Here is a 13098-nt window from a genome sequence, read left to right as displayed (position 1 = left end):
ATACGTTTCTAACGTTTTATTCGCCCTGTATATGGCTGTTACTTATCAATTCGGATATATTATAAAAATTAGTTCATATCAAAAATGATAAAATTATTATGTTATCGAATATAATAAAAATAGTATTTGTATTTTCTTATTTACTATAAATTGCTGTTTCGTTTTTCATGTGAATAAAATGATAAAATAGTGTTATATATTATTTTATCCCTAAAGGTGACCTTCATGCTTTTGAACTTGAGCTGACTTAAGCTTAGCACAAAAAAAAATTAAGTGCTATTGTCACTGTCTAACATTCTATCCCAACGTTTTACCGTTATATTCCGTCTCGTTTCGGTTTATCGACACGCCGATGAACTTTTTATTAATAAAATCTTGTATTTCCTAGTTTATTTTAATTTTAGTTCACCGAAAATTTAAATTTTAAAATGAAATTGTAATTTGTCGCAAAAAAAAACGAGAAATTTATTAACTTTAAAAAAGGCGACAAAAAATCGGTAAGTTAATCTTTGAAATAGGTTACAAATATTTTTAGGTTTACAGCTAATTTTCAATGTTATTCTGTATAAACAAATTATGTAACCACGAATGAAGCGATTCTAATATTAATGTAGATAAATACTTTTAATTTATAGATTCAATAATAGACTCGAAAAGTACAAATTCAGCTAAAGACTTCTTGCAATAAAATCAGTAAAAATGTCAAGGGAGAGGAGTTCAAAACGGTTTTATAGAGTAGATTCCTCTGGTTACCTGTCCGGTTACCTGGACAGGGGGTTTTCAGCTCAGGAAGAGAACAGATGGAATTTCGAAATTGCTTGGGAGGCAGCTAACAAAGGTAACTAACACAATTCTTTACTACGTTGAAATTTATCAAGCAAAGGTTCTCATTTCCAGTGGGTGGAATATATACTGTAATTAGATCAAAGGCATATGTGACAACCGAAGAGATGGGTGATCAGTTTTGTCTAATCGGACCGTACAAAGAACACCATGCAAGAACTGAAGTGGAGGATGGACCTTTAGGATGTGATGTCTTAAATCAAGCTGTGCAAAAACTGAAAGATAAAGGATTTAAAGTACTTATGTGTTATTTTAAGTTGATTTATTTGTGGCTTAATTTTAGAAATTCTAGATGCATACTGGAAGATGGTTGGTGGATGGTAATCCTCAGATAATATTAATGGACATAGGATCAGCTGCATGGAAACTGGATGAGTACAAAAGTGAATTATGGAGTAAAAGTAACATTGGCATTCCACACTTGGACATTGAAACCAATGATGCTTTAATTCTGGGGTGTATGGTTACAGACTTTCTAGCAGAAGTAAGTTTCAAAACTCCAAAGATTGAAAATATGTTATTCCATTTGTTTGCTTTTTCCAAATAAAGTTTAGAACTGCTGCTGAAGAGTTTGGGGATGGGATTCCTCCAAGAATTGTGGCTCATTTTCATGAATGGCAGGCAGGTCTAGGTCTCATTATGACCAGAATGAGACACATAAATGTAGCTACCCTTTTCACAACCCATGCTACTTTATTGGGGAGATATTTGTGTGCAGGGAATATTGACTTTTACAACTCTCTAGATAAGGTAAATATCTTATGCAAAATTATTCTTATTGTAAATCTGTTTCTTTCTTCACATATTATTGATAGTTTAATGTGGATGAAGAGGCTGGTAGAAGACAGATTTATCATCGATATTGTATAGAAAGAGCAGCTACTCATTTGGCACATGTTTTTACCACTGTTTCTGATATAACAGGTGTGAATTATTATTTTCTGCGAGATAGCTGTTTTTAATTGTTATATTGTTTTAAGGATTTGAGGCTGAACATTTGTTAAAGAGAAAACCTGATGTTATCACGCCTAATGGTTTGAACGTTAAAAAGTTTTCGGCACTTCACGAGTTTCAAAATTTACACGCCCTCTCGAAGGAAAAAATCAACGAATTTGTCAGAGGACATTTTTATGGGTGAGAAAAACATTTTTAGAAAAAAGAATATATCACTTACATATTCAAAAACAAATCCACTTCCTTGAGGTTGTTTTTCCTTATTTTCCTATTAAGAATCCCACTGTTGAGTTGAACTGAGCCGGAACCTTCTTTCAACGTCCTCCAATGAAAATCTTTCGATTTGGTGCCTTTTTCAGTACCTACCCTAAAATCGTTAAAATAACACTTTTAGGCATTACGACTTCGACTTAGATAAAACGCTTTACTTCTTTATTGCTGGTCGTTACGAATTCGGAAATAAAGGGGCAGATATTTTTATAGAAGCTTTGGCCCGTTTAAACCACTATTTGAAGGTTCTTAACATGTTTTATGCTTGTTATATCAATTAAATAAAATCAAGTTATTTTTTTTAGAGTTCAAAACCTGACGTAACAGTTGTGGCCTTTCTAATTTTTCCTACGAAAACGAACAATTTCAACGTAGAATCTCTTAGGGGTCACGCTGTCACCAAGTCACTGAGGGACACCATTCACGACATCCAACAGAACATTGGCAAGCGAATGTACGAAATATGCCTCTCGTAAGTTCAAACTTTTTGCGTTCTTTAAATCTATTAGTCAGTGATGTAGGCGTTGTTCCTACATACTTCGCTTTTGTTTAGATGTCGTCTTCCTGATCCTGAGGAGTTAGTTAAAAAAGAGGAAATGATTCGTTTAAAACGTTGTATTTTTTCGATGCAAAGAGACGGTTTACCCCCTGTTACCACCCACAACGTTGTAGACGACTGGAATGATCCAGTTTTAAATGGTGTAAGGAGGTGTAATTTATTCAACACTAAAAATGATAGGGTGAAGGTATAACTTTTTTAACTTTTTGAAATTGAATGTTATTTTCCATGTTTTTCTTAAAGATTGTTTTTCATCCTGAATTTTTGAGTTCTACAAACCCTTTGTTTGCTCTGGACTATGAAGAATTTGTAAGGGGTTGTCATTTAGGTGTATTTCCGAGTTATTACGAACCCTGGGGTTACACTCCTGCAGAATGTACAGTCATGGGGATTCCGAGTATTACCACAAATCTATCCGGTGTGATATATAAATTTCGTTTTAATAATTATCGCCTATTAATTACTTTTTTGGCCGTCAGGTTTTGGCTGTTTTATGGAAGAACACATAGCTGATCCCCAATCTTACGGTATTTATATAGTGGATAGGAGACACATAGGTCTCGAGGACAGTGTAAGACAGTTAGCTCATTACATGTACGACTTTTGTCGTTTAAATAGAAGGCAACGAATCATTCAACGTAATCGAACTGAAAGACTTAGCGATATGTTGGATTGGAGAAATTTGGGAGTGGTAATTAATTTTTATTTTTAATAACAAATTAATTTGGAATAATAAATGAATACACCGATATTCTGTAGTACTACAGACAAGCTCGACAGAAAGCTTTGCATACAGTTTTCCCGGATTATAAAGAAGAAATGGAGAATGATATTGGTAAATTTAAATATCCTAGGCCCTTGTCTGAACCTCCTAGCCCTACTTCAAGCAGGGCCACTACCCCTGCAGCTTCAGTCCATGGCAGTGACGATGAATCGGATAGCGTTGATGAAGAAAAAGAGGTAATTTATTTATTTATACCAATATCAAGAACCGAATTTATATTTCCCTTTTTTTTTTAGCTTGAAGAACTGCGAGCAAATCATAATTGAGGGTTTTTAATTTAGTAATTTTCCCATAATGCAAAATAATGATACAGGTAGATAAAGTTGTTATTTTGTTGTAATTTTATTAACGCTCAAATGGAGTCGTTATGTATTTTTTTATGTAAAAGGGAAATTTTTATAAATGTGTAATATCCAGTTAGACGCTTAAACTTTTCTATTGCCTTTTCTATAAGACTCTAAATTATGTTATAAATAGTTATTTTAAGTGCCAAATAATTATAAGCCATTCATTAATGAATGTTAAGTCTTTTACAGTTAAAAAAGTGTTCCTTCAGTCCATGAAATATATATTTTATGTATTAAAATATATTTTTCTAGTTATATTAAGTTTGTGGTAATTATATGGAATGAAATTTTAGAAAAAATTATATACGTTAGTGCAATAAAAAAATGTTTCCATAGGTATATGGGGACTGAACTTGCCTGCCATGAAATAATAAATAAGTAAAAAATATCCTTTGTTTGTTTTTGACTAATAATGACGCCAATAATCAATATAAAAGATGGAAAACCGATATAATTAGCCAAATATACATCTAATTCATGATAAAACATGAATTTAAATGCAAACTCTCATGTATTTGCATGTTATGATTGTGATCTTTTACTGCATTTACGGGTAAAGCATTAAAAGTCACAATGATAATATCCAATATTTTATTAAAAAAAAAAAAAACAAACAGTATTATAAATAAATAACGAAATTACCTATCTAGTAAAGTTTTAGATGGCCTGTAACTTTATCTAGTTCACTCTTAGGAGCAGGTCCTACAGCTATAACTGTACGAGTGCCAGGTGCAACTTGAGTTTGCCCAGCATCCCTGATTATACTTGAAAGTATACCTGCAGATTTTGCCTTCTTATCTAATTCTAGAAGTTCTTCTTCCGAGTCTATTCTTACAGTTATTTTAGTGCCACCTATACAATAATAAGTAAACATTGTACAAAAAGAACATTACATTTATATTCAACAGATATTGAATTACCGTATGAGAGCCATCGTTTTACTGTTTGTGGTTTATGTTTTAAGGCCTTTGCATAAGCAGCTACAGCTGCATGACCACACTGGGCTGCAACTTTACCTTTCTGCATTTTTAGGTCATTTCTGATTCCCATTATAAGCCTATATTCGTTATGAGGGTCTGGAAACTATATTTCATTTAAACAGACAAGATATTAAAGGAAAACGTGTTCTAACCTCGTATTTCTCACTGTATTCGTCTGCCATGGGTATATCACATTTTCGTCTCATTTTTAAAAAGTAATAAACGCATGTAGCACCTAGTATTGTCCCCAATGAGAAAGTTGTAAATGGTGAAAAGTCCAAACTGTTAGAAATGCCCATTATTTTCAAAATTTTCTGTTTTGTACCGGGTTGATTCATTTATTTTGGAACTCTAACCTCAATGTACAAAAAAGAAGCGGTTTTCTACCATAGAAAAACAAAAACTTTAATTGTTGAGGAATATCTTTGATTCTAACCTAAAATAAATAAATTAAAAAGTTTCTTAAATACCTAAAATAAACTAATAATCAAAAATTATACTATATGTTCATAAACAAAGTGAAACAAAATTAAAATCTTGCTTTCATTATTAGAGAAAATTTTAAATGAATGAATCAACGAATCAAATTATAAAATAAAATTAGACAGTAGCTTTTCTTATTAGAGACAACGGTTGAAATAAAACTAGACTTACAAAATTTAACTTTATTTCTAACGGTTGATATAAAAATAATTTACTCACAGAGCCCCATTTCTTTGTCAAATTGCTCATCTGTTATTTTTCTTTTTTTCAATTTTTTTATAAGAGCAATATCCTTTGCAAGTTCTTCCATATCTTCTTCACTGATACCTACAAATTAAAATATTAGAAACATATCAAAAAAGAGTCGTAATCTAAATCACCTTTTCGTTTTTTTTTCTTTAATGGTTGATTATTTGCTATTTTCATTTGTTTTGTGTTTTTTCTTTTTTGCCTTTTAATTTTTCTTTCTTCTTTCATTTGTTTGGTTTTTGACCAAGGCTCGGTGGGTTTTTTGCGGATTTTAATTTGTTTACCTGGCCAAACACCTAAAAGCAATTTATAATATACACATATAGGTGTGAATATAATAATAAACCAAAAGAAAGTACCAGTGCTTTTATAACTTTCCAATTTTTTCTGCCTTTGCTCCTCCTTTTGTTTATCCTTGTAAGGAACTGAATCGAAATCGAAATCTTCGACTTGCGGAAAGTCCGACAAGTCTTGATTTTTTAATTCGGGCATTTTTGGTAAACGAATAAGTCCGTACATTGCTGCTACTGAACCTAAGGGCCAATCCTTAAACCGATAATATTACCAACGCTTTAAAGAACAATAAAAAATAATAAGAATACCTTAACTTTTAAAATTAAAGAACATTCGTGTTTTGAATAAGCCCTTACATGCGACACAAAAGCCCTTGTCGCCTTCTCCATAGTTGCTCTATCAATTTTTTGTAAGGAACGTAGCTTCTCTCTAATATCTGCAATCTAATTGGACTATTAGGCACTTTGTCTTTTTCGAGGGCACCCAACAACCGACCTTTTCTGTTGTAGCGCTATCTGATAATTGTTTAAGATAAACATTTTGATTGAGCTTAATAAATTCTACATAGGGCTCTTCATTTTCTAAGAGGAAGATCAAGGAAGAGCCCTGATTTCCTTGACGCGCAGTCCTGCCAACCCTGTGAACGAAAGCACTGGCACTTGTGGGGGGATCCCACTGCAATACCCAGTCAACCTTAGAAATAAAAAAAAACATGTAAAAACCTCACTCCCTTTATATAAACTTTATATACTTCAGGTATGTCGATTCCTCTCGCCATTACGTCGGTGCATAATAAAATCCCTGACGATGAATTCCGAAATTTGTCTAAAATCTTTTGCCTTTTTTCTTTCATTTTACCATGTATTGCTAATACAGGTGACAATTTTTGGGGAAGAATGTGTTTAAGAACAATAGAAAAGTATTCTACGGTGGCGCAAGTGGGAAAAAACAGAAGAGCCTTCCTTATAGAATTTTCTTCCAAAAAGGACACAAGCGTACCTAGTTTTCCTGAAATAAAAGAATAAACAAAACAAATATATCTACTTAAAAAAATATTAATTCAGTATACCATCATTTCTAGTAACAATATAGTAATTATCAAGAGTAACAGGTGTACTTTGAGATGCTTTTTCTGTGACGGTTATCACAACTGGATTTCTAAGTCCAGCCCTAATTAGATCCTGTAATTCTTTTGTTTGGGTTGCAGAAAACAAACCCGTTCGCCTCTGTCTAGGAAGATAACTGAGAATAGTATTTAAAGATGCTGTAAATCCTAAATCCAATAATTTATCTGCTTCATCAAGAATTAACAACTCCTGTAAATTATTTAATGAATGTTTAACAAATAAAAAATAATAACAATTTACCAGACTTTTAACTGAGGCTGGTAAATTAAAGTCTAATTTTCTTGTTAATAAATCTTCTAATCTCCCTGGAGTAGAAACTAATATATTACAACCCTCTCTTAATTTTTTAACATCTTCTTCTATGCTGTTACCACCGACTAATAAGCATTGCTTAAATTGCTAAAAAATAACTACAAATTGAAAGGAATTAACTGTGAGGAATGTGGAGGTTTTCTTACAGGTAAATGTTCAAGTAACTGTGTCAAGACAGTGTTGGTTTGGACAGCTAATTCTCGAGTTGGTGAAATTATAATACTTCCAACTTCTTTTACTTTCCAAACTTGCTCTTTAGCTCTTCTTTTTAAAAGTTGTAACATCGGGATTAAAAATGCCAAAGTCTTTCCAGATCCTACAAAAATATAAAGCATTAACAAGAAATCTAAGAGAATAAAATAACAATCAACCTGTTACTGCCTGGACAGCTACATCTTTCATTGCAATAAGTAGAGGCACTGTTGCAGCTTGTACAGGAGTCATAGTTGGAAAATTAAACGTCTTAATGGCCTTTTTAATGTCTTCATCTAGCAAGGGGTAAATTTCTTCCCATGGTTTTCTTGACTTCATAGTAAATTGTTGGATACAACACACGTGGGTAACAACGTTTAAAACAATAAATCTGAAGCACTTTCACACATTTAGGAACACAACAGGATTAAAATTTAATTATTCTTTCGAGCTTTAATTAAACTTAACACCAATTCTTGGATACATAATATGTTTCCTATTGCACTGACCGTTCTATTAAGTAAGGTTAGGGTTTATCTATGGTTAGGGCAAAGAATACAGACACATGGAAGGCCACATCAATACGATTTTTTGTCGCAGTAAAATGCTCAGTTCTAACTGCGACCGTAGGAGTCGCATGGTCGAAATAGATAGGACAGGGCAGGCTGCAGATGGAATTGTCAGCAGTCGTTGACCATGCGTCGATCAGCGTAGGTATGAGTAGGGGTACACATAAAATTTTTTTTCTTTCAGGATGAAAAATATTTTAATTAGTAGCTGATTATTATGAAGATGATGTTCAATATTTACATTTCAGAGAATAGCAACAGTCAGAATAGAAAATATTGATAATGATAAAACATTATAAAATGGCAATTATACTATAATCGATGGAATTGTTTATTCTCAACCGATGAGTTCAGATGATAATATTTTTTTAGTAATTTTGTTGCATTTGTTAATCAACATTTAATATCATTTGAGAATTAAAAAATACATACTAAATTTCGAGGTTTATGTAAATATTGAACATCATCTTCATAATAATCAGCTACTAATTAAAATATGTTTCATCCTGAAAGAAAAAATTTTTAGGTGCACCCCTACTCATAACTACTCTGGTCGACGCATGGTCAACGACTGCTGACAATTCCATCTGCAGCCTGCCCTGCCTATTTCGACCATGCGACTCCTACGGTCGCAGTTAGAACTGAGCATTCTACTGCGACAAAAAATAGCATTGATGTGGCCTTCTATGGGTTTGTATTCTTTGGTCAGGGTATGAAATGTCGAGCGCGAGCGACACCTAAGTTTACCCCACGTAAGTTTCTAAATTTTTTAAATTACCAAAACCAACATTACCGACTTACTAGGCGACATACATTTTACTGAAACGACAACAGATGACGTGACGGCGGTTGCGATTATCGGAGGAATTCCCCAGTAGTTGTGGCGTCCCTAGACTAGGTGGCGTTATTGAGCAATAGTGAGTAGTTTCACAACTTGTAATATTTTAAAATTTTTGTGAAAAGGACTTTTACCTATCCTGAAAGTAAGTAATATATTAAGTACAATCTACACTTACGGGGTCAAATTAATTTGAAATGTTCTACCTAGATTATACAGTTCCTGCAGGAGTTAAAGGTCAAGATGCCGCTTTCCATTTTCCTGAAGTAACAGCGGTTCCAACGAAAGTTGCAGGTATTGTAATTTGTTGTTGTGAAACTTAAGTTCTAAAAAAATGTTTTGTAGAACTTCTTCTGGTAGAGGAATGGAAGCAGACGGAAAAGAAGAATTCGTTAGGTAGTTATGCAGATAACAGTTTCAAATATCCAAAACATATATAATTATTTGTTATAGAAAGTACACTCACAATGGGAAATACAGAAGCTAGTATTTCTGCAGTTTCTGAATCGTTTGCACCCCCTGTAGAAGCAGGAAGCAGTACTAAGTTAGGTAAAGAACAATTTCTTTGTTCATACAAATATACCTGTCTTAGTATCTATATTTTAATTAATTGATGTTTGCTATTTAGTCGTATATTGTGCTAATTGTATTTATTACTGCATTTGTACTTTGTTATTAAATTTGTTAATTTTATTGTTGTTTGTTTTTTCAATTTCCATTTAAAACAAAAAAAAATAAAATTTAGGGTAATTTTGAAATGCGCGCCTTAGGTTACGCTTCATAGTTGTATGTATAGATGGCAGTGAAATTCGAAGTTTTCTTTGCCAGTACCATTTATATATATATTCCAAGTATCGTCTACTAATGTGGGGTAAACTTAGATGTCACTGGTATCGTCATAATCTCGCGAGTTTTACATCTATTTCCTAGTCTAGGGGACCAACCCAAGAAGACGTACACCCGAAAGAAGAAAATATCGTTCCCGAGTGAATGCACTAGGTCGCTAGGGAGGGAGTGATGTGGCCGTTCAGTACAAACTTCTGCTACCAACCGTGAGGCGCGAGTGTGCCGGCGTGAGCAGTTGGTAGCAATGAATTATTTCAAACGGTTGTTCCCATCTTTAAATAGATAGCCCAAAGAATCTATATATAGGACAAAAATAACGCCCTCTTCTGGTTATGTGGTGGTATTACTTGGCCCTCCACATGTGGTATTTCATCTTCAATGCCATTGATGAGGCAAAACTCATCAAAGTTCTAACCAACTGGAAAACGACATATCATTAGGCTGAAAATGCTTTAGAGATGAATATATTGGCTGAAAAACCACGTTGCTGAAGGTGGCTTCTCCATTGCTTCCATTTCCGTTGTCCACCATTTTTTATGAATAACTGTTGATTCTTTGTTCCAATTTTCTCTTATTGTATCTTACGGATANCTAGTTGAGTAGTAAAACGATTAATTACAACTTCTTTCTTTTGGAAAAAACGGTCAGGTTTAAATATATGTATAGTTTGTTGCATATACACGTGTGTAACTGTTAACACAGGTGAACAGTTGGTTGCATACCACCGAAAAAGGGCCAACCGCTTAGATTTGCAAATGCTTAGGTATACTTAAATATTTTACTATATATATCAATAGTTAAGACCTGTTTTCTATGCGGTCCTTCTGCAAGACGTTCAAATTAGAATTGTGACTATCTATTCGTTTCGTATTTTGAAATTTAATCAGCTAGGTACGTAACTACTTGTACATGTTTGATACCTGGCTATTAGAAACGACACTAGGTATCTATATATATTATTTAATTGACCAGAAAGACCCTCGGCTAGTTTCCCGAGTCCAAGGTTTTCATGTATCTGTCCGAGAATGCTACATAACATTGCAGTCTCCTGGCTGGTACTTATAAAGTAAAACACTTTAATACAGTCGCATCGCAAGTACATAACACATCAAATACTATTTACATTATTGTTCGGTAGTATTAATACAACTTTCAAGATATGATAGCGGTATCTAAAGATCAGTAAAATTGTTACACGTATTGATGGTATAACATTTTTGGATTTGTGTCAGTTGTAAACAGTGATAGTTACGGGTTATTAGTGTGTTTTTTCAGTGAAGAATCTAGTAGGCGTCGATTTCAATTTTCTTCTTTTTTTTTATTTAATGATCCCTTAGCAACAATTAACAAGGTGCGTAAACAAGTTTTGTTTTTTATTAGTTATATCTTTTTTTAATTCAGTAGCAAATAAATCTGGAATATCTTGATATGTTTTTGTATTGTTTCAGTGCCTAGTTATGAAGTTAAAAAACTTTCCAAAATTCAGTACATTATTTATTGTTATTACAAGTTGTTCACTGATAATTTATTATCTGAGCGTAAAAATTAAGTACCTGAACAATTTTTACATGCAGTATTTTCATTTTTAAAGTAATAAAATTGTTTTGTGACGTAAAACACATACAATAAAGGAGGTACTAGAGTATTTACGAGATATTACTACGTTGCTTTAAAAATAAGTGACGTTTTTGAATGAAGATGAAGATAATATAGGATTAAAAAAGCTTAAAGTGTAAGCAATTTAAAGGCGAAATGATTACCTTGTTGCAATTCAAGGAATATTAGATAAAACGTGGAATTTGGGGTAATATTTTTAATCAATCAAATTACGTAATGAATCAGGGACGAAAATGCGTTGCTATGTTTCATATTAATTTCAGAGGAAAAACGATTGGTCTAGAATGTAGGTAATATACAAGTAAGGCAAAATGTTCACTGATCATTAAAATAACACTCAAAATCTTTTGAACAGAGCGTAACACCAATCAAAAGCTTTAAATTGCATTTATCCTACTTATATTACTGTAATATTTACATGAAAAGATGATTATAGAAATGATTAATAGAATATTCTAAAAAATCATGAGACTTTGAAATAGACAATAAAGCAATATTTTTGTCTCCTGGCAAGGTTACATTACGTAAATTTCAATCAGGAGATCTGTAACTATCATGGTATATAGATTACATACGCGAAAAGATTAATTCAGTTTACTTAAAACGTCAAGAGCTTTTTGTATATGTACTTATGTAGACAGTAAAAATAATTTCATAATCCCTTATCAGTTGAATAAAACTTTTATTACCTTATAATGTGATCAACGATATCATAAATGAAGTGGTTATCTGTAAGATAATCTGATTAAGTGTAAAGGTTCATCTCGTTTGGGCTAATTTTTGAACTATAAAAAAATAAGATATTGTTAAATTATAATTATTGACCTATGAATATGTTTCTTTTATTGACTTCTAATAGAATTAATGGTAAACTTAGATGTCACTGGTATCGTCATAATCTCGCGAGTTTTACATCTATTTCCTAGTCTAGATCTATGGTTACGGTTATAGGATGTAAATATAACCATAGAAATGTGGAAGCATAACCTAATAAAATTTTGAGGTTACAGCAAGAAATTTTCAAAATACAATGGCAAGTTCGGACACAAAATACCATCAAATGACCCCCGAAGAGTGGCTAAGTTTGACAAAATATTTTGTTGGGAATAATCAGAGATACAGGGAAAATATTATATTGCCGAAGTTTTTAGGTCCTGTTAAAATAAAGACCAATGAAGAGAAAGCGGTTGAAGCAGTTTTCGAAAGCTGTGCTTTTAAGTCTTTAATGAGCTGTGTTGTAGGTAAATTTTAGTTAATTAATCTTTTCGAAAGATCTTTTAGTTATACGGAAAATATTCACTAGGTTATGGGTTGGGAGCAGCGATAGGCCTGTTCTCTTCAAGTGTGGGCCCTTCTGTTACTAGTGTAGAGCAGCAGTCAGCAAAAGAAGTCTTTAGAGAAATGAAAACCACCACTTTAAGTTATGCCAAAAATTTCGCAATAATAGGAGCAATTTTTTCTGCTGTTGAATGCACTATAGAATCAGTAAGTGATGTATACTGCACACTTTGTGATTTTGTCCAGTTGTTTTGTGACTATACTGAGCACTTTGATAATTTGTTTCTCAGGCTCGGGGGAAGTCCGACTGGAAAAATGGCACATATGCAGGGGCGGTTACGGGGGGTATTTTAGGTTTAAGAGGTACTATTCACTTATAATATACATATTGCGTTTTTTAAAAAGTAATTTTTGCAGCTGGTGTAAAGGCAGCTATATTTGGAGCTGCAGGATTTGCAGCTTTTTCAACGGCAATAGACTATTACATGCATTCTAGATAATGTAATAAAAGTTATTTGAAACTGTAAGACATAATATATTGTTATTTAATTATATT

At 32.8% G+C, this 13098-nt stretch overlaps 4 protein-coding genes across 7 annotated transcripts; 2 read left to right on the top strand and 2 right to left on the bottom strand.

Moving 5' to 3' along the window:
- The first annotated feature begins 456 nt into the window (after positions 1–456).
- On the top strand, positions 457–4145 carry LOC108732328 (glycogen [starch] synthase). 2 transcript variants are annotated; one of them, XM_018463075.1, is made up of 14 exons: positions 457–497; positions 636–838; positions 898–1079; positions 1136–1327; positions 1393–1593; positions 1659–1767; positions 1824–1977; positions 2192–2312; positions 2373–2539; positions 2621–2813; positions 2870–3044; positions 3106–3317; positions 3386–3586; positions 3647–3676. In XM_018463075.1, exons 2-14 carry the CDS (start codon positions 700–702, stop codon positions 3674–3676), a joined length of 2076 nt encoding a protein of 691 aa, XP_018318577.1. In that variant the 5' UTR covers positions 457–497; positions 636–699. The 2 variants fall into 2 exon arrangements, with proteins under 2 accessions (XP_018318577.1, XP_018318570.1); XM_018463068.1 differs by lacking the exon at positions 457–497 and having other exon boundaries at positions 700–838; positions 3647–4145.
- Positions 1987–5091, bottom strand: LOC112905620 (peptidyl-tRNA hydrolase 2, mitochondrial-like). 2 transcript variants are annotated; one of them, XM_025978385.1, is made up of 4 exons: positions 4890–5091; positions 4678–4840; positions 4400–4609; positions 1987–2164 (listed from the first exon to the last, which is right to left on the bottom strand). In XM_025978385.1, exons 1-3 carry the CDS (start codon positions 5073–5075, stop codon positions 4404–4406), a joined length of 555 nt encoding a protein of 184 aa, XP_025834170.1. In that variant the 5' UTR covers positions 5076–5091; the 3' UTR covers positions 1987–2164; positions 4400–4403. The 2 variants fall into 2 exon arrangements, with proteins under 2 accessions (XP_025834170.1, XP_025834169.1); XM_025978384.1 differs by lacking the exon at positions 1987–2164 and having other exon boundaries at positions 4351–4609.
- On the bottom strand, positions 5085–7978 carry LOC108732340 (probable ATP-dependent RNA helicase DDX55 homolog). Of its 2 annotated transcripts, XM_025978383.1 has the most exons (11): positions 7574–7978; positions 7349–7518; positions 7131–7289; positions 6833–7079; positions 6515–6771; positions 6259–6456; positions 6072–6206; positions 5829–6015; positions 5601–5765; positions 5440–5547; positions 5085–5173 (listed from the first exon to the last, which is right to left on the bottom strand). In XM_025978383.1, the coding sequence occupies exons 1-11, from the start codon at positions 7731–7733 to the stop codon at positions 5169–5171; spliced, it is 1791 nt and encodes a 596-aa protein (XP_025834168.1). In that variant the 5' UTR covers positions 7734–7978; the 3' UTR covers positions 5085–5168. The 2 variants fall into 2 exon arrangements, with proteins under 2 accessions (XP_025834168.1, XP_018318591.1); XM_018463089.1 differs by lacking the exon at positions 5085–5173 and having other exon boundaries at positions 5388–5547.
- Positions 7979–12249: 4271 nt separating this feature from the next.
- On the top strand, positions 12250–13080 carry LOC108744810 (mitochondrial import inner membrane translocase subunit Tim22). Its single transcript, XM_018480752.2, has 4 exons — positions 12250–12505; positions 12568–12749; positions 12833–12905; positions 12960–13080. Exons 1-4 carry the CDS (start codon positions 12295–12297, stop codon positions 13040–13042), a joined length of 549 nt encoding a protein of 182 aa, XP_018336254.1. The 5' UTR covers positions 12250–12294; the 3' UTR covers positions 13043–13080.
- Positions 13081–13098: the final 18 nt, after the last annotated feature.

Source organism: Agrilus planipennis, unplaced genomic scaffold, assembly GCF_000699045.2.
Source record: "Agrilus planipennis isolate EAB-ADULT unplaced genomic scaffold, Apla_2.0 scaffold6, whole genome shotgun sequence".
Taxonomy (NCBI): Eukaryota; Metazoa; Arthropoda; class Insecta; order Coleoptera; family Buprestidae; genus Agrilus; species Agrilus planipennis.
This window is presented reverse-complemented; position numbering and strand designations above follow the sequence as displayed.